At 32.0% G+C, this 25,338-nt stretch overlaps 7 protein-coding genes and 1 pseudogene across 16 annotated transcripts; 5 read left to right on the forward strand and 3 right to left on the reverse strand.

Moving 5' to 3' along the window:
* The first annotated feature begins 819 nt into the window (after nucleotides 1-819).
* On the forward strand, nucleotides 820-2,484 carry LOC117151269 (piggyBac transposable element-derived protein 4-like). Its single transcript, XM_033318967.1, has one exon. It carries the CDS (start codon nucleotides 820-822, stop codon nucleotides 2,482-2,484), a length of 1,665 nt encoding a protein of 554 aa, XP_033174858.1.
* Nucleotides 1,507-3,882, reverse strand: LOC100748518 (annotated as a pseudogene).
* A 2,550-nt stretch (nucleotides 3,883-6,432) lies between these two features.
* LOC100746566 (sperm-associated antigen 7 homolog) lies at nucleotides 6,433-7,582 on the forward strand. The gene is made up of 5 exons (XM_003486733.4): nucleotides 6,433-6,632; nucleotides 6,710-6,777; nucleotides 6,861-6,949; nucleotides 7,021-7,361; nucleotides 7,428-7,582. The coding sequence occupies exons 1-5, from the start codon at nucleotides 6,554-6,556 to the stop codon at nucleotides 7,571-7,573; spliced, it is 723 nt and encodes a 240-aa protein (XP_003486781.1). The 5' UTR covers nucleotides 6,433-6,553; the 3' UTR covers nucleotides 7,574-7,582.
* Nucleotides 7,574-10,778, reverse strand: LOC100746327 (exocyst complex component 8). Its single transcript, XM_003486731.4, has 9 exons — nucleotides 10,556-10,778; nucleotides 10,116-10,477; nucleotides 9,741-10,043; nucleotides 9,525-9,669; nucleotides 8,926-9,435; nucleotides 8,694-8,824; nucleotides 8,188-8,604; nucleotides 7,821-8,096; nucleotides 7,574-7,721 (listed from the first exon to the last, which is right to left on the reverse strand). The coding sequence occupies exons 1-8, from the start codon at nucleotides 10,650-10,652 to the stop codon at nucleotides 7,890-7,892; spliced, it is 2,172 nt and encodes a 723-aa protein (XP_003486779.1). The 5' UTR covers nucleotides 10,653-10,778; the 3' UTR covers nucleotides 7,574-7,721; nucleotides 7,821-7,889.
* LOC100746444 (protein SMG9) lies at nucleotides 10,673-13,508 on the forward strand. 5 transcript variants are annotated; one of them, XM_012381403.3, is made up of 9 exons: nucleotides 10,673-10,802; nucleotides 11,567-11,742; nucleotides 11,826-11,872; nucleotides 11,947-12,136; nucleotides 12,247-12,543; nucleotides 12,605-12,749; nucleotides 12,851-12,971; nucleotides 13,050-13,161; nucleotides 13,235-13,508. In XM_012381403.3, exons 2-9 carry the CDS (start codon nucleotides 11,579-11,581, stop codon nucleotides 13,311-13,313), a joined length of 1,155 nt encoding a protein of 384 aa, XP_012236826.1. In that variant the 5' UTR covers nucleotides 10,673-10,802; nucleotides 11,567-11,578; the 3' UTR covers nucleotides 13,314-13,508. The 5 variants fall into 5 exon arrangements, with proteins under 5 accessions (XP_012236826.1, XP_012236824.1, XP_033174848.1 ...); XM_012381401.2 differs by having other exon boundaries at nucleotides 10,743-10,890; XM_033318957.1 differs by lacking the exon at nucleotides 10,673-10,802 and adding an exon at nucleotides 11,212-11,335.
* Nucleotides 13,454-21,208, reverse strand: LOC100746689 (protein Dr1). 3 transcript variants are annotated; one of them, XM_033318961.1, is made up of 2 exons: nucleotides 20,774-21,208; nucleotides 13,454-14,141 (listed from the first exon to the last, which is right to left on the reverse strand). In XM_033318961.1, the coding sequence occupies exon 2, from the start codon at nucleotides 14,126-14,128 to the stop codon at nucleotides 13,625-13,627; it is 504 nt and encodes a 167-aa protein (XP_033174852.1). In that variant the 5' UTR covers nucleotides 14,129-14,141; nucleotides 20,774-21,208; the 3' UTR covers nucleotides 13,454-13,624. The 3 variants fall into 3 exon arrangements, with proteins under 3 accessions (XP_033174852.1, XP_012236830.1, XP_033174851.1); XM_012381407.3 differs by lacking the exon at nucleotides 20,774-21,208 and adding an exon at nucleotides 14,379-14,551 and having other exon boundaries at nucleotides 13,454-14,140; XM_033318960.1 differs by lacking the exon at nucleotides 20,774-21,208 and adding an exon at nucleotides 14,215-14,309.
* On the forward strand, nucleotides 14,631-20,767 carry LOC100748636 (receptor-type tyrosine-protein kinase FLT3-like). 2 transcript variants are annotated; one of them, XM_012381398.3, is made up of 9 exons: nucleotides 14,631-14,961; nucleotides 15,049-15,271; nucleotides 15,359-15,522; nucleotides 15,590-15,824; nucleotides 19,031-19,228; nucleotides 19,295-19,646; nucleotides 19,760-19,840; nucleotides 19,908-20,164; nucleotides 20,245-20,767. In XM_012381398.3, exons 1-9 carry the CDS (start codon nucleotides 14,732-14,734, stop codon nucleotides 20,680-20,682), a joined length of 2,178 nt encoding a protein of 725 aa, XP_012236821.1. In that variant the 5' UTR covers nucleotides 14,631-14,731; the 3' UTR covers nucleotides 20,683-20,767. The 2 variants fall into 2 exon arrangements, with proteins under 2 accessions (XP_012236821.1, XP_012236822.1); XM_012381399.3 differs by having other exon boundaries at nucleotides 19,295-19,601; nucleotides 19,730-19,840.
* Nucleotides 21,209-22,120: 912 nt separating the features above from the next.
* LOC100746808 lies at nucleotides 22,121-24,669 on the forward strand. 3 transcript variants are annotated; one of them, XR_004461052.1, is made up of 8 exons: nucleotides 22,121-22,405; nucleotides 22,541-22,685; nucleotides 22,763-22,840; nucleotides 22,959-23,099; nucleotides 23,357-23,461; nucleotides 23,543-24,006; nucleotides 24,114-24,273; nucleotides 24,348-24,669. XR_004461052.1 is itself a non-coding variant. In XM_033318958.1 (7 exons), the coding sequence occupies exons 1-6, from the start codon at nucleotides 22,154-22,156 to the stop codon at nucleotides 23,998-24,000; spliced, it is 1,179 nt and encodes a 392-aa protein (XP_033174849.1). In that variant the 5' UTR covers nucleotides 22,121-22,153; the 3' UTR covers nucleotides 24,001-24,006; nucleotides 24,114-24,669. The 3 variants fall into 3 exon arrangements, 1 of the variants encoding a protein (XP_033174849.1); XR_004461053.1 differs by having other exon boundaries at nucleotides 24,453-24,669; XM_033318958.1 differs by having other exon boundaries at nucleotides 24,114-24,669.
* Nucleotides 24,670-25,338: the final 669 nt, after the last annotated feature.

A 25,338-nucleotide genomic window follows, 5' to 3' on the forward strand; every position in this document is an offset into this window, starting at 1 on the left:
CATCATAGTTTTCCTCTGCAGCATCATCGCGACGGAGAATCATTCTTTCGTGAGGTCGTATTAGCGAGTTACTTAGTGTCTGTACGCTCGGTGGATATTCCACGTTTTCGCAAAGAGTCCGACTTAGATTTTTGTGAGCACGTACATCTATCATCCCGTTGACCGCGGATTCGTTATTGAACCTAGGACCAATATCACTAGTATCGCGAGTGTCCAACCGCCGCGGTTGATTTTCGAGTCGGTAGTATCCACACTCGTATTAACAGACCGTACCTTCGTTATAACACGACGATGGCCGATTCCAACGAAGATTCATCGAGCGCCCACAACCTTATTCCTGACCCTTCTCCGACATATAAATACATCTATATACACTTCTCCTTCCATATCAATCACATATAGATATATTTATATTATTCCAACCTTATTAGCAACATTAACTGCATCATAATCACGAGTTAAGCGTATATATGCTTTCTTTTTACCATCTGGCCTAATTAACCCTTTGCCTGCGAAGAGCGCTTATAGGCGTTTAACCATAGTTACTGCCTCTGAGTGAATAGCGCCTATAGACGCTTAGCCATAGTCGCTGCCTGTGAGCGAACAGCGCCTATAGGTGCTTAGCCAGAGACGCCTTCTCCGAGCGAACAGCGCCTTTAGGCGCTGCGTTCATTTATTATCAACAACTTCCCAATAATGCACATTCAATCGTTTTCTTCCGACACACTGGCAGCATACGTATCTTATTCAGAGTTTTTTTCACAAAAATCAAATATAATATCCATAAATTGTGCCTCCATCATAGACAAATTGATGAATATGGCCTGCGATGATATGGAACTGTCATCAGATTCTGACAATTCTGAAATTTTTGGAGAAATTGGATACACAGGTAAAAATAAAAATACATATCACAAAAGACGCCTACTGTCAAGTAGCTCGGAATCTAATTCCGAAATTAATCCACGTCAGTTTCTTTGGAATGCACAAAATTTGATACCAAAAGTTTTTAATTTTGATGAAAATCTACCAGGAATTAAAGCAAATATTGATGATAAATCGTCAATATTAGAAATCTTTCAACTTTTCTTTTCCGAAAATATTCTTAAACATATTGTGGAAAAAACTAACAATTATTATACCACGAAAACTTCACACAATAAGTGCTCACGATTGATTGCATGGAAAAATACAACAGTAAGCGAAATGTATCGATTTTTTGCTCTGTCGATGTTAATCTCAAGAATAAGGAAATTATCAATAGATGAATATTGGTCAACCGACAAATTGCTACGAACAGAACATTTTCCAAGAATCATGAAAAAAGAAAGATATATATCTCTCTTACAAATGCTGTACTTTCACGATAACAGTGAGACAACAAATCAAGATGCGCTAATAAAGATACGGAGCATCATTGATAGACTGCGAAATTCCTTTTCACGATCATTTTACCCATATCAGCATTTATGCATCGACGAAAGTTTGCTGCTTTTCAAAGGGCGATGTTTTTCCAAGCATCTTATTCCTTTAAAACGAAGAAAATTTGAGATTAAGTCGTTTGTTGTTTATGACTGTCGTACCGGATATATTGAAGATTTTATTGTCTATTGTGAAGCACGTAAAAATATAACTAAGAATAATCATTCAGCAGAAATTGGCAAATCAGGGAATATTGTCATGACGCTGATGGAACCGTATCTGAATAAAGGTCATGTTTTGGTCACCGATAGCTGGTACTCAAGCCCAGCTTTATTTTCCCTACTATACCAAAATAAGACAAATGCATTTGGGACAGTAAGGAAAACCAGACGTGGAATGCCTAATATATCTAATAAATTATGTAAAGGCGAAGTTGCGTTTCAGTCTACGGATAAACTGTTAGCACTAAAATGGATGGACAAAAGAGAAGTACTGGTATTATCAAGCTGTCATTCTGCTGAGTATGTAGGAACAAAGAAAAGTGATGTTAGAACGGGAGCACCAATACTGAAACCAAGTGTCATAGTAGACTATAATCGCATTATGGGAGCAGTTGATAAAACTGATATGATTCTAAATTCCATTAATATCGTTGAGAAAACTCTGAAATGGTATAAGAAATTCTTTTTCCACATGCTTGACCTTTCGATCTATAATACTTACATACTCTATAAAATTACGTCCAAAAAGAATATAACATTTGCGAAGTTTTATTTATGCCTGATTCAAGAAATTCTACTAAAATATCCAAATGAAAATATATGTAGCAATAAGTCTGGAGGCCAAACTGCATCCAAAGATAACCTCTTACGACTGGTTTCAAGACACTTTCCATCAAAATACACCAATCCAACAGGAACGCGGCAGAACGGTCGACGGAAATGTGTGGTTTGTAGCAAACACAAAATGCGAGCCGAAACACGATTCCAATGTAAAGACTGTAACGTTGGATTATGCATTGAACCCTGTTTTGAACTATATCATACGAAAAAAGATTATTAAAGATTATTAAAATTATTATTATTATTAATATTATCGTTTGCCTCAAGGAAAAGCCCAGCAAAATCGGCTCCGCACTTCATGTTAAGAACGACTCGTGCATCATGCCACTAGCGCGGCCTATCTCCCACTGTCACACTGGCTGCCCAGAGTGCAATTCGTTTCTGAGCGCTCCGCAGCCAAAAGGTTAAAGTATTAACTTCAGCCACATTAACGTAGTACAGTTTCTTAATGGAAGCTTTGATATGATATTTATTCGCAGGAGTATGTGCAATAAAAACTTATGTGTTGTTGTCTTCAATCTTTTTCATGGCAGCTTCAGTGGTCATTGGAAATTTTATGATATTAAATGCATCCAAACTAAAATAAATATAATCATTTTGAATATTTTTTACCTAGAATTGATTTTATATGATTAATGTATATTATAGAATATGAAAAATTAAATTTATATAAATAAGTAAATACATAAAAATAACACCAATATTTAATGCTTACTGGTTTCTATTTGGGACAGATTTTCTCGCATATTTGGAGTTTCTTGGTGGCTTAAATGTTTTTGGCCAATAGAAATATACAGATACCCTTACTTTCCTTGCTCTTGATCCATGAACATCTTTCAATATCTGTAAATAAATGCAGATTCAGATAAATCATATTATATGTGTGAACCAAAATTTTTTTGTTAAAATTATGTATATTGACCGTTTTCTGGACTTTAAATGCCTTCTGAAGTGGCACAGCTGATTTTCCACCTTCCTGTATCTTTTCACAGATTGAACATTTTCTTAGATTTTGCAAGTATAGGTTTCACTGCAGGCAAAGTTCATAGCACTTGTTGATTTAGCAGCTGCTGCTTTCTTTGCAGTGGTGGATATTTTCACAGCTGGCTTTGTGATTTAAATCTAGATGCTGCATTAATTGACTTCTACCCATTATCAATTTTCTTTTCTATCTTATTCTCAGCCGGTTTACTGGCTGAAAAAAACATAATAAATGATCAAAATATTATACATACTATCTACATTTTATATTAGCAAAATATTTGTAACACCAAGTTATTAATTATGCATAATTTCTAATTTATACAAAGCATATACAAAGCCTTGATCAAAAATGATCTTGTTAAGTAATCTTTCGAGATGTAGGAAAGTAATATAACCATATTCATATCGATAGTTTTTTTTAACAGAGATAAAACGGGCAACAAACCACATGGTTAAGGTTAAAACTGAACGTGTGTTGAATTAAACTTCTTACATCACTAATTTTATAAATTCATATTAGTCATGCTTTACAGGTTTGAAAAACATTTTTCAAATTCTTCAACTAAAATTTTACGTGTTATTAATAATTTTTTAATATACCTAACTTGTCCGTGCGCTTCGGTTTAGGAGCCATTATACTAAATAGAGGGAGAATCTTAACCCAAAACAGACATGTGAAGGATCAGTGACTTTATGCAAGCGGTTAACTCATTGTAATATTTGGTAATATCTAGTGATATTAAAGAGTTACGTTAATATAATCTTGCTTTTTCAATGAATTAAATTTATTCAGATGTAATTTACACCTGTTTGGGGGAACTGTAAAAAGATCGAAATTTCTTTACAAAATACGTTAATCAAATATGTACACATACATCTCTAGTGCAAGAAGGTACAGAGAAGCGAATAGCAACGCACCCAAACCGGCTAGCAGCGGAAACGGTCAACACATCAAGCATAAAAAGAAGATTAAAAAGGAAACACCCAACAGATCTCACAAAGGACATAACCTAACAAACACGATGATGGTACCCCGCTGGGGGTAGCCACCCACATGTTATATTAGTATACCGCTATAATATTTTACCAAATATCCTACTGGACAAATTGTAAAATTTAAATAAATGAATAATAAAAAAAAAAAAACATACATCTCTATTAATTTTATGATGGCCACATCTTATCGCACATTGCAAATACATACATATTGTTACTAATTACAATCTTTGCTACAGCTGCACGCAACCTAAATATAGGAAATCCTAAACTCTACATTGTTATATGAGAAACTTTTCACAATAAAGCTACATTATTTCAAGGATCATATTATTGCAAATGTTATTGCAAATGTTATTGCAAAGGTTTTTTCAAGGTCATCGTCATTTTTTCAAATGAAATCATATAGTTTTTTTTTATATTCTTGCACATCATGAAAAAATAAATTTAACGATCTTAATAATCATACCGTTCCCCTCGCTTAATTTTGATATATTTGATCTGAAATGTATAAGTATATGTCGGAGATGAAAGGACACCGGAGCCTTTCCTCTGGAACCTCGGAAAACCCCATAAACTTGTAATTAAAGTTTACAGTTATAATTAAACAATTTGTCATCATTCTACCCAATTGTACCTGTTTGCGAATTGCGATAATAAAACTTGGGCTCAAGGCGACCATCCGTCGCCGAACGTAGCCGCGGTCAACGGGACGGGCGCTTCGCCTAACAAAGTTCGCGGAGTTATAGTATGACCCTCATTAAAAGAAATACCCATAGAGGTACTTGACAGTAAAACCTGGTTTTTTTCGGTAATTAAGATTTTCCAAATTGACCAATTGACAGCGACGTCAATCTCACTTACTCTCGGAACGAGAGCTATACTCGACGAATCCGATGACCTCATGTCCTTAGACACACCCCATCATAGTTTTCCTCTGTGGCATCATTGGGACGAAAATTCATTCTTTCTGGAGATCTCATCGACGAAGGGACTAGCGCCTATCGATCCGTGAGCAGTACACGTTTGAGTTAGAGCAAGTATATCTCTCATCCCGTTGACCGTGGATTCGTTACCGGACCTAAGACCAACGTCATTAGCATTGCAAGTGCTCCACCACAGCCGTTGATTGTCGCGTCGGGAGTGTTCGTTCACGTAGTACCAACCGAGTCTTCGCTATAACGCAACGATAGTCCTGATCCTTCTCCGACATATATATATGTAATATTTAATCGTATTCAATCGACAGGTGGCAAAAAGAAATAATTCAAATTCCTCAACTTCTAGGTAGAATCTTTTAACTTTCGAAGGTTCAAATGAAAACGCAAGAAATTAATTAAGATTAGTTTTATAAAGATATTTTTCCCGTTTCTTAATTATAAGCAAGTTTTAAAAATCGTCCAATGCACAGACAACGAAACATTATAGCCACTTAGCGGTGAAACAGTAGAATTAATCTCCTTATGGGAAAATTAAAAAATGAAATTTCTCGGTCTATAAGATGAATTTTGAACTATTTAGGAATTAAATTAAAGCCATAACTCTTAGGAATCATCTCTGTATAATGCTATTCTGATTTTTATCGTAATTAATTAATTATATGCAATTAGTGTAAAGTGTCCTATCTTAAACACGATAGTGCCATCTATCAGTCAGAAATTTTACTTTTTGGTAGTACCACTGACTTCCCGCTATTCATCTCGGTAATTTACTGACTGGTACTCATCTCTGATATTACATATATATATTTCACATGCAAATATCTCGAGATTATTTAATGTGGCCGATATAGTTATTAAGATCGCTAAATTTCTTTTTTCACGCTCTACAAGTAGATCGAAAAATAAGTAAATGATTCTACTTAAAAAAATATTGAGGTCTTGTAAAAGAAAAAAAAGAAGTGGGCACGAAGAAACATGATCTCCACCATTGCAATAATATAGTCCTAGAGATAGTGTAACTTTGTGTTGAGAAATTTTTTTGTACAACATTAGATAAGGCAGATATTTAGGTGATCCGATTTAGCTGGGCCACCTTGTATTTAATGGATTTTTTTGGATTATTTGTATTTAATAAAAAATTCATTAAATGATTCGCAACTATCTTATATTTATTCTTTCTTATCAGGCCAATAGATCAGCATATTTCTATGAAATCAATTGTCATTGGTTGAAATATCGTGCATTTGCGATATATCGTTGCGTCGTTGTGCATTTGACAAAGTTACGCACGATAACAAAGAATATACACATCCCGAAATTCTCTTCTCTCGTACGTGCAAGCTTGTCGAGTTTATTGTAAATAAGATCATGGATTTGCTGGGATCTATCTTAAACTCAATGGATAAACCTCCTTCGATCAGTGATAAACAAAAAGCATTAATGAAAAGTTAGTTAAAAGTTAACCTATGTTATAAGTGTCCAAGCAATTAACTCAATATTTATAAAATAACTTTTACTATGTAGAGCAAAAAGAGGAGTATCAGAAGCGTCAAAAAGCAGAAGCTGAAAGATTAAAGCTTTTTCGTGAGAAGGTATAATTTTCCATCAATATCCTGATTGTTTTATTAAATAAGGTTATTACGCGTGCAGTATCATTTCTTTTATGTTGGTTCAGGTAGAAGGGAAAATTAATAAATTTCTTCAAGATGACGATGCAAAGGAATACAAATTTCCCCCAATGGATCAAATCTATAGGAGTATAATGTATATAAAAGAAAGATAATTATTCAAATTATTAATAAAATAATATCTTAATACCTTTTATCATATTCTAGACATGACGTTGCTGAAGTGGCAAACATATGGGCATATTCATTTGGTGAAGAAGGCATTGATCGTCATATTGTTATTTTTAAGAGGGAATACGCACCATCTGAAGATCAGTTAAACGCATTACGTAGAGGAGAAGAATGGAATGAAGAAATAGCAAAGAGATTAGCGGAGGAGAGAGAAAGACGAGCCAAAGAAGAGCAAGAAGCTGCTGCTAAACCTAGAAAACGAAAAGACAATTTTGTACCAAATAGTTATTACAAGGATAAGTATCAACATTTAATTGGAAAGGAAGCTGCATTAGAAGCAGCTAGGAAAACAGAAGCTAATAGTAGTTATGGCTGTGGTAGGTAAACATTCATTGTACGTCTACTCAAACATGTTTTCTCGTTAATTTGAATGTTTATTTCAGTTCCTAGTGAAAATAAGAAAGATCAAAGAAGTATAGAGCAAACATTAGCAGATATTCGAGCTAAGAAAAGAAAACTGGAAACGACTGTTAAGGAGCCAGAGAATGTAGATAAAAATATAGATAAAAATCCAAATGGAACCGTATAATATATTTAATATTCGTTTAATTTCTGACCTGTAAATATTTTATATTGTGTGATAGGAAATCAACATTTCATCGCAAAACTATTTGCACTTTCCTGATTGTAACTTACATAATTTCACTTATTTTATGTATGAGTATTATTTTATGTACCTGCGATAGAAACAAGGAAAAATATTGAAATTCAATATATGTATTTACCAAAAAATTCAAATTAACTTATATGTACAATATAATACAGAGAGCACATACACTGTCTATTATTTTCTTTGTAAATTATTTCCTACACTTCTATGTATACACTTATATTTTGCTTCATAATTAAATATATTCTGTGGCAGAATATTTAGGTATTGCAGTTTTAGGAATAGATTTTGGTTTAATCGGAGATGATGTATCGAATACGATTTGTTCCTTTAGAGCCAACAATTTCTTAAAAATTTGATTTGTCGTCGATTTGTATAATTCTAGTCCTCGCATGATTACGACATCTCGAATATACGACGCATTATTATGCACCAATTGTTTCTAAAGATACATTGAAAGAACATTCAAATGTTAGATGTCGTGACAAACAAACGATATACATATAAATGAAAGAAAGAAGAAGATCGATTACCTCCTGTTTTAATTTAGGGTTCGTAAGCGACACTATTATGTGTTGTACTTGAGTTCGCATCACGGATATTAAAACCGTGTCTATTATAGCCATTAATTCTGGTGTAGCAACACTGAGGCAATCTTCCAATAAACTTACATAAATTCTTGAAAAAGTTAAAGTATTATTAGTCAATTCTATCCAATAGTCATTTTTTAAATAAGATTGTGGAACGGTTATTCCAAGGCCATCAAATTCTGATAGCAATTTTTGAACATTTTTGCAAGTTTCTAAATTAGTCGGCCGCCACATGTCTTCGGCTATATGCTTTTTTACAATCTCAACATACTTCTCGCCAGTATCTTGTATAGCTTTTGCTAATGGGGTTCTGAGCTGACCATCTAATTGATAACGAAAATCCATCCCTAATTGCGTTAACTGTAAATCGTACATATAGCATAAAATTATATTCTGTAATATTATAATAGTATATATAAAGATAGTATCAACGCTGAGGAATGCCATACCTGATCGCAGTGACTTCGAACACAAACTATACATTCTACTAACGTGTTTAAAGACACTTGTGGAATAAAAAGCTGTTTAGTTAAATGTGTTGTTAAGTATTTTACTTCTTGACTACACCAAACAACCAAACCTAAATTACATACACAAAATAGGAGAAATTAGAAGAAATGACAATTTGATTTATATATTATCCACATATAATATTATCCATTCATAATATTTTCAACTTACCAGACGTACAATTTGTCGATTGGGGAAAAATTTTTAAGAATTCTTTCGTAATCTCAACGATATTACTAAAAGCAATTGCGCTAAGCTGCTTTACATAGGGTGCGGTAGCTCCTTCTCCTTTAACTCGTTTTAAACGTGCCTTTAGCACAGCACTACATAGCCGCAGATATAGCTGGCAGGCCTGAGCACTTCTGCTTAATTGTATCAATAATTTGACCACGCGCCGTGCACTTCTCAAACCTCCACCCTGTAATGATTTCGCTTCCGCACTTAATTCAAGTTCTTTTGTTAAAACATCGACCAATGATCTCCCTCTATCATTTACTTTTGATTGAATTTCAAACAAAAGTGGTGTCATTTGTGCATCTTTTAAATAGTCTTTCGCTTTCTCCAAAAGACTATAAGCTTCCTCAAAGTGACGTTGCGCTATACAAGAATCCAAATCTTCTGCCACTTCTAGCATCCATTCTGGTGGAGGTTCATGATATTCTGTATCTTCATCATCTACACCTATAAAAGAACAACTGAAAAATTTAATCCAATTTAATCTAGTTTCATCTAATTTAATTATACAAACTTCACCAAATTATTGTACATACCGAGGGTATTAGAATCGAGTGACATAGATCTAGAAGGTACCGTCTTTTCCTCTTTTGATCGTTTATCATTTTCAGATGCTTCATTTGGATTATCTTCAATCAACTTCATTCTCTTTGCTTGTTCGCATTTATCTAACCACTCTTTCTATAAAATAAACGCCAATTCAAAGTTTGCTCTCATGATTTTTATAAATATTTTCTCTCTAATACACTAACTTTACTTGTTGCAGTTGCACACTGGAATACTCTTGTATCAGAAAATGCCAAAAGTTTGAATGCCAATTTGACCGTTCCAAGGTCCCTAACATTAACAATTGCCAAACTTTCAAGATTATAAACAGCTTGCATCTTATATTTTGGTGGTCCTCTTCTACTACCATTTGCTAACCAAGAAGCAATCATTAAAATATCATTAAATAAATATGCATGAACTCTTTTTAGTGGTGTTCCTTCCAATGGATCTAATTCCAGTAGAGAACCTTCATGTAAACATATGCGCCCAGGTGTTTCTGCTAAACTCTATTAAATCAAACCAAGAAATCCTTATTATTATAGGCCTGTAAATTTACAAATGATATTTCCATAACTTACCATAGCACCTTCTACATTTTCAAGTAATTGTACCAATTTTTGTTTATGTTCTTCTTCTTTGGCAGTGGAATCGTTAACATCTTCTAACTGGGATTCAGATAAATCTTCAAAAGTAACGCCAGTAGTCCTAGTGGATCCTAATGTACTTAATAACGAACGTTGTTCACTGAGTAGTTGAGACAACTGATACATTTCACTTTCCAAATGTGAAATTTCCTTAGCAGTTTCTATAAACTGCATATAATTCTGATAAACATTACGCTTTAATTGTGCAGAAGTATTATTTGCTAAATCTTGAATTTTAGCTCTTTGTTGTCGTAATTCATCTGCTCCAACACATTGAGCACTAAGTTCTTTCACAACTGTGAAAAAGACAAATGTTGTGCCATGTTTTACATATATTTTTCAAATCCAAAGTTTGATTGTACATGTTTACCTACATTTTTCGGGATTAAAATCTTCGATGGCGAAGACTTTTGCTAGACTGTTAGCCATAGTAAAAAAATATCCGCCACGTTCTAAACAAATATCTTTCATTTATCTTCAGTTAGAAGAATTAAAAATCAAATTTTCATCACGTCCGATCTCTTATTACTTTTGTTCGCATCATCCACACGAGTACTCCCAATACACTTGTAAACATTTAAATACATTTACCCGTGCCTATCTGAAATTGCACACAACTAAGTAAGTACTTTTATAACGTCTCACAGAGTAAGACAGAGTGTCTGTCAAGATTGCATTACTCGCAATATCAGGCAATATCATTGCATATGTACGTATATTTTATTTCCTAGTCTTAAAATTTTGTTTAGTAATATTTACTAGATGAAGAAAATCTGTCGATGTTTTTAGAACGGAATGTTTTAAGTCATCACTATGTTTTATCATATTATTTATTTTATGTTTATCACATAAAAATTGTTATGTGATAAACAAAATATCCTTTCAAATACTCTTATTTTAAACCCATTCAAACATTCAGGATTTAAAGATTTCTGACATATAAAAATGTTTTAATGAATTTTTGGTACAATTAATGTCATCTTTCATTTTTATTTGGAGCTATAAAAGATTTTAGTTTTCTATTTATGTAAAATGAATAAAAATCAAAATGTTAATTTCTAGAGATAAAAACTGTCATGTTTGCGAAAACAAAGCAACGGTAATGCATGCACATTCTAACAGATAGGTGACGACTCACATTGTTATATGGAAAAATATTATAACAAATATTAACAAAACAGCAAATGAGTTTCATTAGCTTATAATTATATTTAACTATATATTTATTATTTTAAATTTGCATGTTAAAAAACTGTATAACCTATATCAATTTTATTCACACTGAGAACATGTAAATTTAATTTGAAAGGAATTTTTCATAAATAATTAATAGAAAGGCATGTACTTTATAAATACAGTTTTTAATTTTAATGGTGTGATAATAGTATTTGAAAACAATGAATATACAAAAAATGCTACCAATTGCAACAAAAGATTTAGAAACTAAGGATGGTGATAGCAGAGGTACAATTAAAGTTATAGACCGTCCAACATTCATATTGAAAACGAGAGAAGGCGAGAACAGAGCTGTGTCACCAAATCAACGCAATGGTGGTAACAAGTATGAATAGTTTCTTGTTTAAAAATGTATGTAAAGCTATGTTTAAATTTTTAATCATTATTAGATATTTTATTAAATTGCAGGAAACAGGGTGATACATCTTCCAACGCTTCATCAAAGATACAGGATCGTATGTTCTTTATTCTCTTCTAAACTTTAAATCTGGATTGACAATAATAAACTTAATAGATATGTTTTCTTTAGCAATTCGTACTGTACTGTCTACGTGTCCTGAAATGACAAGTTGCGTAAAATTTATGGATGAAAATATGCAACTTTGTGAGAGCCCTCTTGAATTCCTATATGATCAACAAGATTTTTTAGTTGTAGGATGCTTAGGGGCTCAAGGTGTTGGAAAATCAACTATAATGTCCTTTTTAACATCTAATATTGCGTTAGTATAATTTAGAAGCTTTAACTGTACAATTATGAAATTTTATTAAAAACATTTGCTTCTCTTTTTTCCTTTTTTTTGCTGTTATAATGTGCATTTTATTAATATAGGTCTGGCATATTTCCAACTCAAGATACAATGCATCATGAAAGTGGTGCAAATTGCACTATTGGTATTGACTTTTTTGTAACAAAAAATCGAGTAATATATCTGGATACACAACCCATACTCTCAGGATCTACTATAGATTACTCTACATGTTATGATCAAAAAAAATCTACGACAGATTTTATAAATACAGAAACTAATTTAGAGCTGCAATCTTTACAATTTGCAGCATTTCTCTTTTCAGTTTGTCACATTATCATATTTGTACAAGATTGGTTTGTTGATCCAAATTTAGTTAGGTAAGTATAGTAATATTTTTATTGTACCACAAACTATTACAAATTATAATATAATTTGTAGGTTTTTACAAACTGCGGAAATGTTAAAACCATCCTCGACTAGCAATATGGATCAAGATTATGTTGAATACTATCCTCATATTGTATTCTTACACAATAAAGCTGAATTACAAGATCTCACGCCTCACAGTATGGAAAATGTGAAAGTAATATACATGTATATACATATATATTGTGTTAAAAGCATAACAAATTACTGATAACTTGGAAATGTTACAATACAGTCTAACTATATATGCACTTTCAGGAATTTTATGGCAAATTATTTTCCAGTTCTAGATTACAAATCCATAGTGGTTTGGATATGAGTAATCATTCTATGGAAGCAGGTTTAAATTTATTTTTTATACCTCGTATTGTAAACGAAGGTACAGTGTTTGACATCACTCAATAATCACAACCATTCTAAAGTTTGTGTTAATTAAATCTTTATTTTTTAATCTTAGAAGAAGTTACAATACGCCAGAACGAGAAAAAGCTAATAGAAAAACTAAAAACAAAGATACATGGTGTCACCAGGAATCCAATGACACCATCTACCTTAACAGAAAAAGATTGGTAAATATAAGAAATAAAAGTAATTTATTCTCATTACATTTTATAATAATCATTTTATAATTAAATTACTTAGGTACCATTATGTTTCAAGAGTGATGGAAGCAATTAAAAAAAGTCACCTTTCCTCCGAATATGGGAGATTAATGCCATAATCTTCAAATACGGTACATATGCAGCGAATGAGTTGTGCATGAAGCAATGTGCGCAGAACTATATAAAAGGGTCATTATTTTTTGTATTTATTTATAACAATCGCAGAAGCAGGAAAGCAATGATCTCCTAACTTTTCCCAAGTTATATATACATAACAATATGTAAAAGTTGAATAAATCAAAGAAAGATTAGAGCAATATACATTATTGTAATTATCCCAAATTTGCTACACTGCTTAGAAATCACTTTTTATTGGTTTTCAATCGATCTCGACGAAATACATTGACAAATCGAATAAAGTAAGCTTCGTTTACGAGTAATCTTCTTGTTCACTATCAGACTGTAGTATCGAGGCCATTTTTGCAACTGCTTGTAATTGTTGCCACTGTTGTTGTTCAGCAACCGCTTGTTCTTCTCTTGCTTTTGCAAATAATTCTTGTTGTTGTCTAAGGAGTTCTTCTTCCGGAATTCCCAAATTTTCTAATCTAGTGCTCTGACGTCTTCGTTTAGCAGCGACAGCTTTGCAATCTCGTAGAACCGCCTCAGCTTCTACGCTATAATCTCCAAATCCGAGTTTTTCAAGTGCTTGAAGAATATGTTCAGCGTTAATGGTTTTCTTCTGTTGTTGATTACAAATTTCATTCGCCTCGGAAGAAACTAAATGAATAAATTCTGTGCAACAATTTAATATCAATTCCCGGGATTCGTTTGCTACGCGTACATGTGGTAAAATTTCTTTGATTATCTTGTTGATCGATGCACGCGGTAATGTTAATTCATCGTCTTCCGTCGGTGATGTAGCAGCCGAGGCCATTTCTCCTTGTTTTCTGCAATGTTCAAATAAAAAATTAATCCGTTTTCTAATAAATATCTATAGATCATGGATTTATAATTGTTACTTTTCGTTTATCACTTATCCAACTTTCTTGTTGATTTATTGAATTTGTTATAGATAATAAACATCGTTGCAGTACATACATACATCCGTTGATTTTTTAAATTATTCTGAACAATTATATACCAGGCAATAAATGAAAAAGAAAATAAAAATAAAGATTATGTACCAATTATCAGCGTTGTCTATAATCTTTTATTTTTTGTCTTGATATACTTGATGCACTTTCAGAAATTTCGGTACTATTTTAAAATATATACACTTTAAATCACCCAAACTTTTAATACACACGTATCACCATATCTTTTTATTTATCACGAGGCGTATCGTTATATCGCATACTTGAAAATTGTATGTACTTCTTGCTACAAGAGAGATTATCAGATAAATTGTTTAATGATAATACTATGTTCATTCTATAAAAGAAGATAACTTTTATAATATACTGTCCGGTATTTGATTCCACGATTATGTATAGTGCGATAATTTAATTACTCGTGATCAAATTCATTCGAAAATGAAATGTCGGTAGGAATGCAATCGTTGTTAATATATAGTACGCTTGTTTCATTTTATTTATCTAATGGAAGCTATGCGGGAGATACGAGCGAATTTGTTGGTAGTGTGCGAAACTTGAGTGTGACAGTTTTACAAGATCCGAAATATGTAGGAAAGCAAAATGCATATAAATATTTAAGATTGAATATATCTTGGTTACCACCAGACAGCGCTAGGCAGCCTTCCTCTTACAGGTAAACATTTACCAATGAAAATAAAAGATTGACTTTGTTACTGCGTTATTAATTTTTAATATCAATTTTCATACTTTTATATGATAGTGTTATAGTCACAGGCATACCAATAAGGGAGAGAACAAGTATCACAGAATGTCCACAAGGATCACTTTTCTTTATATTGAAAGACAGTACCAAACATAATGTAGTGCTCCCTGAATACAACGATTTATTTGATATTGCAGATCTGTATATACAACTCAATTGTTCTTACAAGGTGCAAGTCCTGGCAAATCCAAGGTCAAAATATATAGTAAATACACCTGAAGTAAGTTATTTACAGATCATACAGGAATATACAATAGATGTAAGTTATTTATGCAAAACTAACAATAAGGTTACATAAATTGTACAGATTCTTTATACAGTTCCTGAATGTATAGATCATTTATGCAGTTGTGTTAATGCCAAAAAAACATTGCCGATTCCAAAAGTAAACATTTCTCAAAAAGAAAATGAAATTGTCGTAACTTGGAGCACAACTTCTAACACATCCAATATTCAGTATTATACAATTAGGTACATATATGACAAAACTTGATGTATAATTAATATGGTTAGATTTGTCTAAATATGTATTTTGTAGCATTGGTGTACCAATTTTTATATCAAAGAAAGGACTGCCTGTTTATAATATGACAAAACTAGTACAAGTACCTGTAGATAAAACTGTATTTTCATGGGATTTAAAAGTCAATAATCAGTATATAGAAATTAAAGATGGTTATAAAATAGCAGTTAATGCTGTTAATCATCATGGATGCTCTGGACTAGAGGGAGATATTATTATACATTTCATATCATCAGCTAATCGCAATATAGTAAGTCACTATTCAAAATTGAACTACTCAAAGTAATATACACAATATTAATATTCTCCTATTAATATTCAAAGAGAATAACTTTTTTAAGATTGGACCAAATGATTTGAGCATTTTTGAAAAGATAAAAGAATTAGTTTACTAGTTGATATATATGTCGGAGAAGAGTCAGGAACAGGGTTGTGAGCGTTTGATAGACCTCCCTTGGAGTTGGCCATCGTTGTGTGATAACGAAGATACGGCCTGATGCTACGAGTATGGACACTACCGATTCAACAATCAACAGCGGTGGTTGGGCACTTACGATGTTAGTGACGTTGGTCTTAGGTTCGATGACGAATCCACGGTCAACGGGATGAAAGATATACTTGCTCTAACCCAAACTCACTGATCGTCAGGCGCTGCTCCTTTCGTCGGTGGGATCTCAAGAAAGAATGAATCTTCGTCCCAATGATGCCACAGAGGAAAACTATGATGGGGTGTGTCTAAGGACACGAGATCATCGGATTCGCCGAGTATAGCCCTCGTTCCGAGAGTAAGGGAGATTGACGTCGCTGTCAATTGGTCAATTTGGGACAAAGGTTGCCTGTCCGTTTGGAAAATCTTAATTATCAGAAAAACCCACGTTTTACTGTCAAGTACCTCTATGGGTATTTCTTTTAATGAGGGTCATACTATATGATTGGCGAAGCGCCCATCCCGTTGACCGCGGCTACGTTCGGCGACTGGCCTTGAGCCCAAGTTTATTATCACAAATCGCAAACAAGTACAATTGGGCAGGATGACGGCAGATTGTTTAATTACGACTGTAAACTTTAATTACAATTTTACGGATTTTCCCGAAGTTCCAGAGCGAAGGCTCTGGTGTCCTTTCATCTCCGACATATAAATATAATTTCGAAAAAATTGCAATTAGTTGGAATCGCGAAGGAAAAGGTAAAAATCACTTTTTATAACTTTTTTGTCTAGGCCCATAATGAAAATTTAAATAACACCTTTTGAAGGTTTGTGTCAATTATATGCATTCTGAAGATTCTATAAAGATCGGATGATGCAGGAACAAGCGACAGGCATCGAAAGATGTAAGGATTTTCAGATTTCAAGCTGAAAGTCTGAAGAAGTACTATTCTTAGCATGTATATAACTGATAAAACACTTTAAAATGTGTTATTTAAATTTTCATTACAGTCCTAGATAAACAAGTTACAAAATGTGACCTTTACCTTTTTCTTCTTCAATTTCAACTAATTGCAACTTTTTCAAAAATTTTTTTATATATCAACTAGTAAACTATTCCTTATATTTTGTAAAAAATTCTCAAGTTATTTGGTCCAATTTTAAAAAAGTTACTCTATTTTAACACTAGGTTTACGGGACCCGTCAATCTGACGGATTTCGAACTTCGAAATGAAATATCTCAAAAACCATAGCACTAATTTTAACCATTTTGCATCGTAAATTAATCATTTCATCTCGTAAATTAATCATTTCATAAATTAATCATTTCATCTAAAGAATTTATACACAAAATTATTTTTTCCTAGGCTTTCTGATTTTTGAAATCTGTATGTAGTACACCTATCTCTACGGGACCCGTCAAATTGATGGGTAAACGAAAATACGCATCTTTCTTTAAAAAAATCGATTTATTCAAATTAAGTTTGAAAGGAACTATATTAGGCTTCACGTTTAAATAAATTATTAATAAATAAAAAGTCTTCGTTTTAAATTATCACTAAAAAAATAACAATGACATTACCGGTACAGGGTAATCATATCTATTGAGCACATTTTTTGCAAATATACTGAATGTTGTTTGTGCATTTTCCGCATACGATCTTTTTTGCAATATATACAATAATTATTACTTCTATTTTTTTTTTGCAATAGCCCACTTGGCAACTTTTTCGCACTTCTGATGTTGAAGGTGACAGAAATGAAGCGTCTGATCTTTGGCAGATGTTCTCCTTGTTTTCTCTAGCTAATTCCTCGGCTAAGCAAAATATGAATTCCTTTCTGGATATTTTCGATCCGATGCACTCTTTATATAATATCCACGCGTTTATCGCTGTAAAATTCAAAATATTGAAAAAAGACTTGAAGAGGCCATCGGAAACTCCCTGCTTTCACACTATATTTGCGCGTCATTTGATCAACGACGTCCACACCAAACTTTGTTTTATCGTAAAAAGCAATGGTTTCTGGAACACGTTTATAATTATCTTCTATTCGTACACCTGTACACCTGTATGTTTGGTGCTTAGAGGAGGACTTTTACTTTAGGTTTACTTTTATACACAGTAAGTGTGCAGTTTTCTGATTTATATAAATCTGAGGAAAACAAAGTCATCTTGTCCTTTTTTTCCTTCGCTGGTTTTCGCAGTTCTCTTTTATTCGGCCGGATGGTCCCAACCAAAGTTGTTTTTTGTGCTAGCAATTTTTTGCTAGCGGGATGCTTGTAAAGAAATCGTCTGTCGTTACATTTCTACCTCGTTGTAAATATGGTTCGTCTAATTTTAGTGTTACAAACTCGCTCAACGGTATTGAGCATCGAGTTTCATCTTTCCCCATATAAGGGAAACCATTCAAAATATATTTCGTGTGGACGTCAACTGCTAACCAAAACTTAATGCCAAATTTATGGGGCTTATTCGGCATATATTGCGTAAATCTGCACCGGACTTTCGTTGGAAATAATTGCTCATCTATTGAAATATTTTCATATGACCTATAACAAGCCTGGCTATTACTTATAAACCTGTTCCATATTTCGGAAAATGCAAAATGGTTAAAATTAATGCTGTGGTTTTTGAGATATTTCATTTCGAAGTTCGAAATCTGTCAAATTGGCGGGTCCCGTAAACCCAGTGTTAATGTTATTGTTATTTTTTTAGTGATAATTAAAAAAAAAGACTTTTTATTTATTAATAATTTATTTAAACGCGAGGCATAATATTGTTCCTTTCAGACTTGATTTGAATAAGTCGATTTTTTAAAGAAAAATGTGTATTTTCGTTTACCCGTCAATTTGACGGGTCTCTATCTCGTATATACGAAAGGTATATACGAAAGGTATAAAGATAGGTATATACGAAACGCCTATATACGAAACCTAGTGTTAAAGAGTGCCCGAACATTAATGGGAGTATAAGAAAACATTAATTTGTGTTTTTCTTTGTTTATATCTTTCAAGTATTATTTTTTAGTGGTTTATACTAATTGGAATACTAACCAGTTGTATTCTATTTGGAATTGTAAGCTTCTTATTGTATCGTAACTATAATTTCTTTATGATACATAACAGCAATAAGTCTGGAATATGCACAATTTCTGAATGTAAATGTAAATGGACAAAAGCAATACTACAGAAGTTCAACATTTTGTATATTAAATACGAATCAGAGGTAGGAAGATAATTTTATGTGCGCAACATGCAACTCTTCTATTATTAGCTAAAATAATTTTCGTAGGAAGAATATATGGAAGGGACAGATAATTTGAAAGTGGCATTCAAAAATGTAAAATTAATACGTGAGCTGGGTACTGGACAGTTTGGAAAAGTATATCTTGGTCAGTTAGATGATAAAAACAATACTTCAGTTGCTGTAAAAATGTCTCAACAAATAGATATATCCAATAATTCTGAAACCCAGCAGGAATTTATAAAAGAAATTGAAATAATGAGAATGGCTGGAAATCATCCTCATTTAGTAAGCCTCATAGGTTACTGTATTAAACCTACACAACCAACATGTATCCTGCTTGAATATATGCAAGGTGGAGATCTATTAACTTACTTGCATGATCAAAGAAAGCAACAAAGTGAGAAAAACTTCATTATTAGCTTATTATAACTTCACTTACAATTAATAAGCTTAATATATAATAATTATCTTAATTCTCAGTTTTGTATGATATTATGTATTCTGCTATAGAGAATGAAACAAATAATTACAAACCTGGACAATATACAAATATTACCAATAATTGTAGAGAAGAAATTGATGTTTCAGAAAGTAAGTAGTTTATTGGCTTATTGTAGCTTCGAGAGCTTAAAATGTTTGATATAATCTTAATTTTCAGCTTTGTATTCTATGTGTTCTACGATACGGAACACAATGAATAGTTACAAATCTGGGCAATATATGAATATTATCAACAATTGTAAAGAAGAAACAGAATATAGAAAAGAAAATTGGATTGGTAGAATAAAAGGACGTCAATTTCTAAAATTTGCCACAGAAATTGCTATGGGCATGGAGCACTTGGAAGCTAAAGGAATTACTCATAGAGATCTTGCAGCAAGAAATATTCTTCTTAGCGCAGATTTCACTGCTAAGGTATTTAATCTAAATTTTATAATATTCTTAATTTCCTTGATATGCATACAATTTTAACAACAGTTAATAACAATATCTAGATTTCCGACTTTGGGCTTTCTCGCAATAGTGCATATGTGATAAAAAATACTGAGAAGAAAATACGTCATCTTCCAATTAGATGGATGTCTCCAGAAGCTTTGCATAACTTAGCCTTCTCTTCAAAAAGTGATGTATGGTCTTATGGAGTGGTACTTTGGGAAATTAGTACATTAGGTGCGTTTCCTTATGCAAATGTACAAGATGATCGCCTATTTCGTTATATTGTTCACGAGAACGGTCGTTTAGAGCAACCAGACAATGTTTCTTCGAACATTTACAAATTAATGCATTCTTGTTGGGCTACAGAGTGTGAGAACAGACCAAATTTTACGCAGTTGCTCTCCGAACTACGAATTCTAACCTCACATTCCAACAATTCTTTCTGGACAATGTCTAATCCCTGTTACGCATTACCATTCTCAGACAATATTGCATAACATAATTTGTTTTTTAAATATTCAAAAGAACAAATATTCCGAAAAATGAAAAATATTATTTATGTAAAAAGAAGAAATTAATGTTACTTACGTGTTATTCTGTCTATCTTATCTATTCAATGTATTCACGAGCGTCAATACAATCGGAATTTTTAAACAGAACACCAGTAAACATGTTTATGTGTTAACGTAAATCTGTTCACGGTTTTGATATAAATATATTTCATTTTTTGTATTTTTACAGTTTTATATTACACAAGTTTGCATATTTATTCATTCATATCAAAACAAATATGAGTACAGGGAAAATAATAAAAAAGAAATTTGACTCAATGAATCAAAATGAAATTTGGAAGCAGTCTTCTTATCATAAACTCTTGTTTTAAAAAGGCAAGCCTTTTAACTTTAATCTGTAGCCAACAGCCAACAGACATACAATACATATATAAATATACAACAGGCCACGGTCTTAATACTCATATACCGAAAACATAAAAAATGTCCGAAAATTGAGTCGTGAAAAAACAATATGGAAGACATGCTACGCATGCGCATGCTACGAATGTCTCAAATAGAGACGGAGACACTCTACTTCTCTCTGACTGTCTCACAAGAACGAAGACTCTGTTGTTTTCCATGTTGATTTTTCACGACACAATTTTTGAACAGTTTTCCCTAGCGAATATCGAGATCTGTTTATGTCGTGGACATGAATGCGAGCTGTATAGAGATAGAATGCGTGAGCGAGAAAATGATATAGAAATAGAAAGAGAACGCTGCATAGAGACTCTTTGTGTCTTTGTCTAATAACTAATAACACATGACATGATTCATACAATACAAATATATAAGTAGGCGGTAATATATATATATATATGTATTGTATGAATCATGTCATGTGTTATTATATATATATATATATATAGGTGTACAAGAGGAGTCTCTGTGTATCTTCCTATTCTCATATCGCATCTACTTAGATACATGGTAACATATGACTATCTTTATTGTATCTCTATGGTGAGCATTTCATTTCCTTTCTGCTTATACACATGTATATACATATAGCTTCGTACGTGTTTCGTGTGGTAGAGGATGTTCTCATTTTAAGACTAAAATTTTCGTACTGGCCGCATAGCGGTGTTATCGGTTTAACAACCACCTGTGAGGGTTAAATCATAGAAAGCTTATTTGTTTTTGTGTAACTTTTACGCACATCTAGTCGGTCTGTCATTCTCAAATTTTCTACTTTAGTCACGTGCCTCACTGCCCCAATCATTCTACTTCGATCCTCGTTCAATCAGCTGCGAATGCAAAAAAAGCTAGAAGCGCAAAAAAGAACCAAGCGTGCGCATTTGCAGTCGCTCATCACTTATCAATCATTAGAGTCATGCAAGAAGTAGGGAGAGAAAAGAGAGACGAGTAGAAATAGAGAGAAAAATATGTATACATACGATTGTGATTTGCGATTATGAAAAAATTTATGATAAAAATGTCTCCCGTGTGCGCTGTGCCGGATTGCAAAAGTGGCTCTAACTGCCGCAAAAAGTATTCATTATTTAAAACACCCAAAAATCTGGAATTAAGAAAGAAATGGGAGAAGGCCATTCCTGGAATAACAGAATTAAAACAATGGCAACTGATATGTGAAAAACATTTTAAAAATGAATATATAATAAAAAAGTTCGTTCAAAGAGATTATTGTGGGAACATCATTTCTGAGGTAATTGGTATTACTTTGTGTATAGTTTATATTGTTATTGTAATAAATACGAAATGTTGAATGTATATATAGAAATATTTTTATTTAATTACTGAGCGACAGTTAAAATATTATATTGTATAATTGATATTAAAGATAATGCGCCGACCTTATTTACGAAAGGGCGCGGTTCCAACAATTTTCAGTAATTCAAATGCATCTTCAATTATTGAAGAAAAAGAACATAAATTACCTTCAAGTTCAAGTATAAATGCTCTTGAAGAAGAACTATATCCCAAAGGTAAATAATTGTGGGAGTAATTTATATTAATATCTTATACTATTTTATAATATTTTATGTGTATATATTTTTTACAGTTAGTAATGAAATTGTAGTTAGTATTAGCGATACTGATTTAATGGAAATCAGTAGCAAGGATGATTCAGAAATATTAGGTAATAACAACAATTTGTTAATAATAACTTATTTAAATAATACATTAAATTATGAAACACGATAATGAGCTATGATAACTAATATTTATTGATATTAAGTCCTCATTTTTTTTTACAGTTGATGAAAAATATGTGAATGATGAATTCACACACGATAAGGACAACTTAATCCTAATTATAAATTCTAATGATGGACATTTCATAGAACATAATTATGCATTAAATAATTTTTCAAAAACGGTTGATAATGCTTGCACAGGTAAGATAGAGGTTGGGGTTAAGAGGGATTGAGAGATGTATTTGATACATATTTAGCAAAATTATACTACAAGAACAATGTTAAAATGTAATTTTATATTTTACTTAAACTCTTGTATATTCTTTTACATATCATAAATTGTAACTATAAGATTATATCATATCAAATAGGCTATGTCGTTTACAGTTACTACGACATAAAAGTAAAAGAAATGCATAACAGAGCTATATTCTATCATCGTTGTTTTTTATTTCCAGATTCGCTCTTGTTATCTGCCAATTGTCACAATAGATCTTCTATTGCAAACACAAATGCCTTAACTGATTCTTCGAATGTTTCTATAGAATATGTTAGTGAAGTTGGTAAGCTTTTTTGCTTCTTTTCAAATTTAAATTTTAAAAGGTATATTTACAAGTTGAATGCTATATGAATCCTTCTTTTAGCTATCGATAATACTAAAACGAAAGTACCAAAAGGTTGGGGTGTTTCTGAGAAAGTTAAAAGATTTACAAGATATTTATTATTTACACATACGATTACAGAAATAAAAAATAACGTTGACGTCCAAGTGCTAGAAAAATACATAATTTTGAATTGCTCTGATGGAACAGCGCGTTATTTCATACGCGAAAAAGAAATTAATAATGAAAATACACCGCAGTTTAATTTAAAAATTATTAATACAAGAATGTTAGTAGATGCAATGACAAACTTTGAGAAAATGCATATTTGCGAAGGACTGGGTTCGATAGATTCAAATTTACTTCGACAGAATGATTCGTGTGAGAACATATTGAACTGCTGGCGTCATAGTAAATGTATTTTATTAACAAAATACAAAAAATGTGATTATTGCAAGAAATTAAAAAGAATAATTATGCAAAGACGTATAGATCATTGAAAACAGGTGAAAAAGAATTCATATAAAAAATTATAATTTTTTAAAAATATATATCATCCCGGTATAATAGTTTACAATTTTCATAATTTGCACAATATCTGTTTATTTGATAGGTATTACGTAATCTTCATTGAAATGGTTAAATAATTGGAAGTAAGGCGATATAGATAACAAAATAAAAGATGATGAATTTTTAACTTGGACATTTTTAACTTGCTCACAATTTATGACTTTCCCTTAAGTTTACAATAAATCTGTGCATCTAATTTAGAGGTAAATATCTACTCATTTATATAAATAACTTCCTAGTATAACTATAATTGTAATTAATAAACATTTCGATTTAGTGGAATGTACGTAAAAGCCTATTGAAGAAGAAATATAAGATTTTATTAAAAAGTTATAGTTCACTCATACCAGTAAAAAATAATATTGAACCTTGTAATTTACAGAAATTTGTCGGTATTATACGCCAAGCTGCCGGTTACGATGATCACCATTGTTGCTCAGCTTTTCTTTCCTTTTATGAAATATTGTCAGTTTATCATATTTTAGCACCTGAGCAACAATTATATGAAGAACGAAGAAGATACACCAAAAATCCTGATAACTACTAAAGTCTTGAAAAGTTTACATGACTTCTTACTCAGCAAAATTATTATTAAAAAAAAAAACTCGATGTACACAGTTATCCGTTATATTATATAGATAATGTAATTCTAGCGACTGATCATGCCTATTTTAAAATAGAGATTGTTGATTGTATAATTTATTGTACAACAGGTCTTTTGTCCTACATATCTTTTCTCACAATTGCATAGATATTATTTTATTAAAGGTAAGAAAGATTTATTTTTATAACAAATTTTTCTTATATCTTTAATTAAACAGCCATTGTAATGCGGTATTTAATAAAATATATGATAAATAAGTGGAAAAACGTTGTCATTACTTAATTTAAGTCAAATTTTATTTTCATGATTTGGTTAAATGATCCTGTATCATATTAAGCAGCAAGAAACCTTTTTTATTAACGCAATCCATTTCGGAAATTCAATGCCGATTTTGTGAAATTACTTTAATTTTATTCATCCCTTTAAAAGATTTGATTTTGTACTGTTTATTTTTTACATAATAACTATATTTCATTTATTTCAAAATGTTTCTACTAAGTAATATCTTTGTCTCGATTATCAAGTGCTTAAAGCTTTGGTTTTTTAACTTTGCGCTATACAGGCAGTATAATTCCCGCAGGGAATTTTAAGCACTACCGCAATTACGGGTAAATGGTTATACCCACATATATATATATACATCAATTCATAGACAGTATATCAT

Source organism: Bombus impatiens, unplaced genomic scaffold (assembly GCF_000188095.3).
Source record: "Bombus impatiens unplaced genomic scaffold, BIMP_2.2 scf_0132, whole genome shotgun sequence".
NCBI classification, from domain to species: domain Eukaryota; kingdom Metazoa; phylum Arthropoda; class Insecta; order Hymenoptera; family Apidae; genus Bombus; species Bombus impatiens.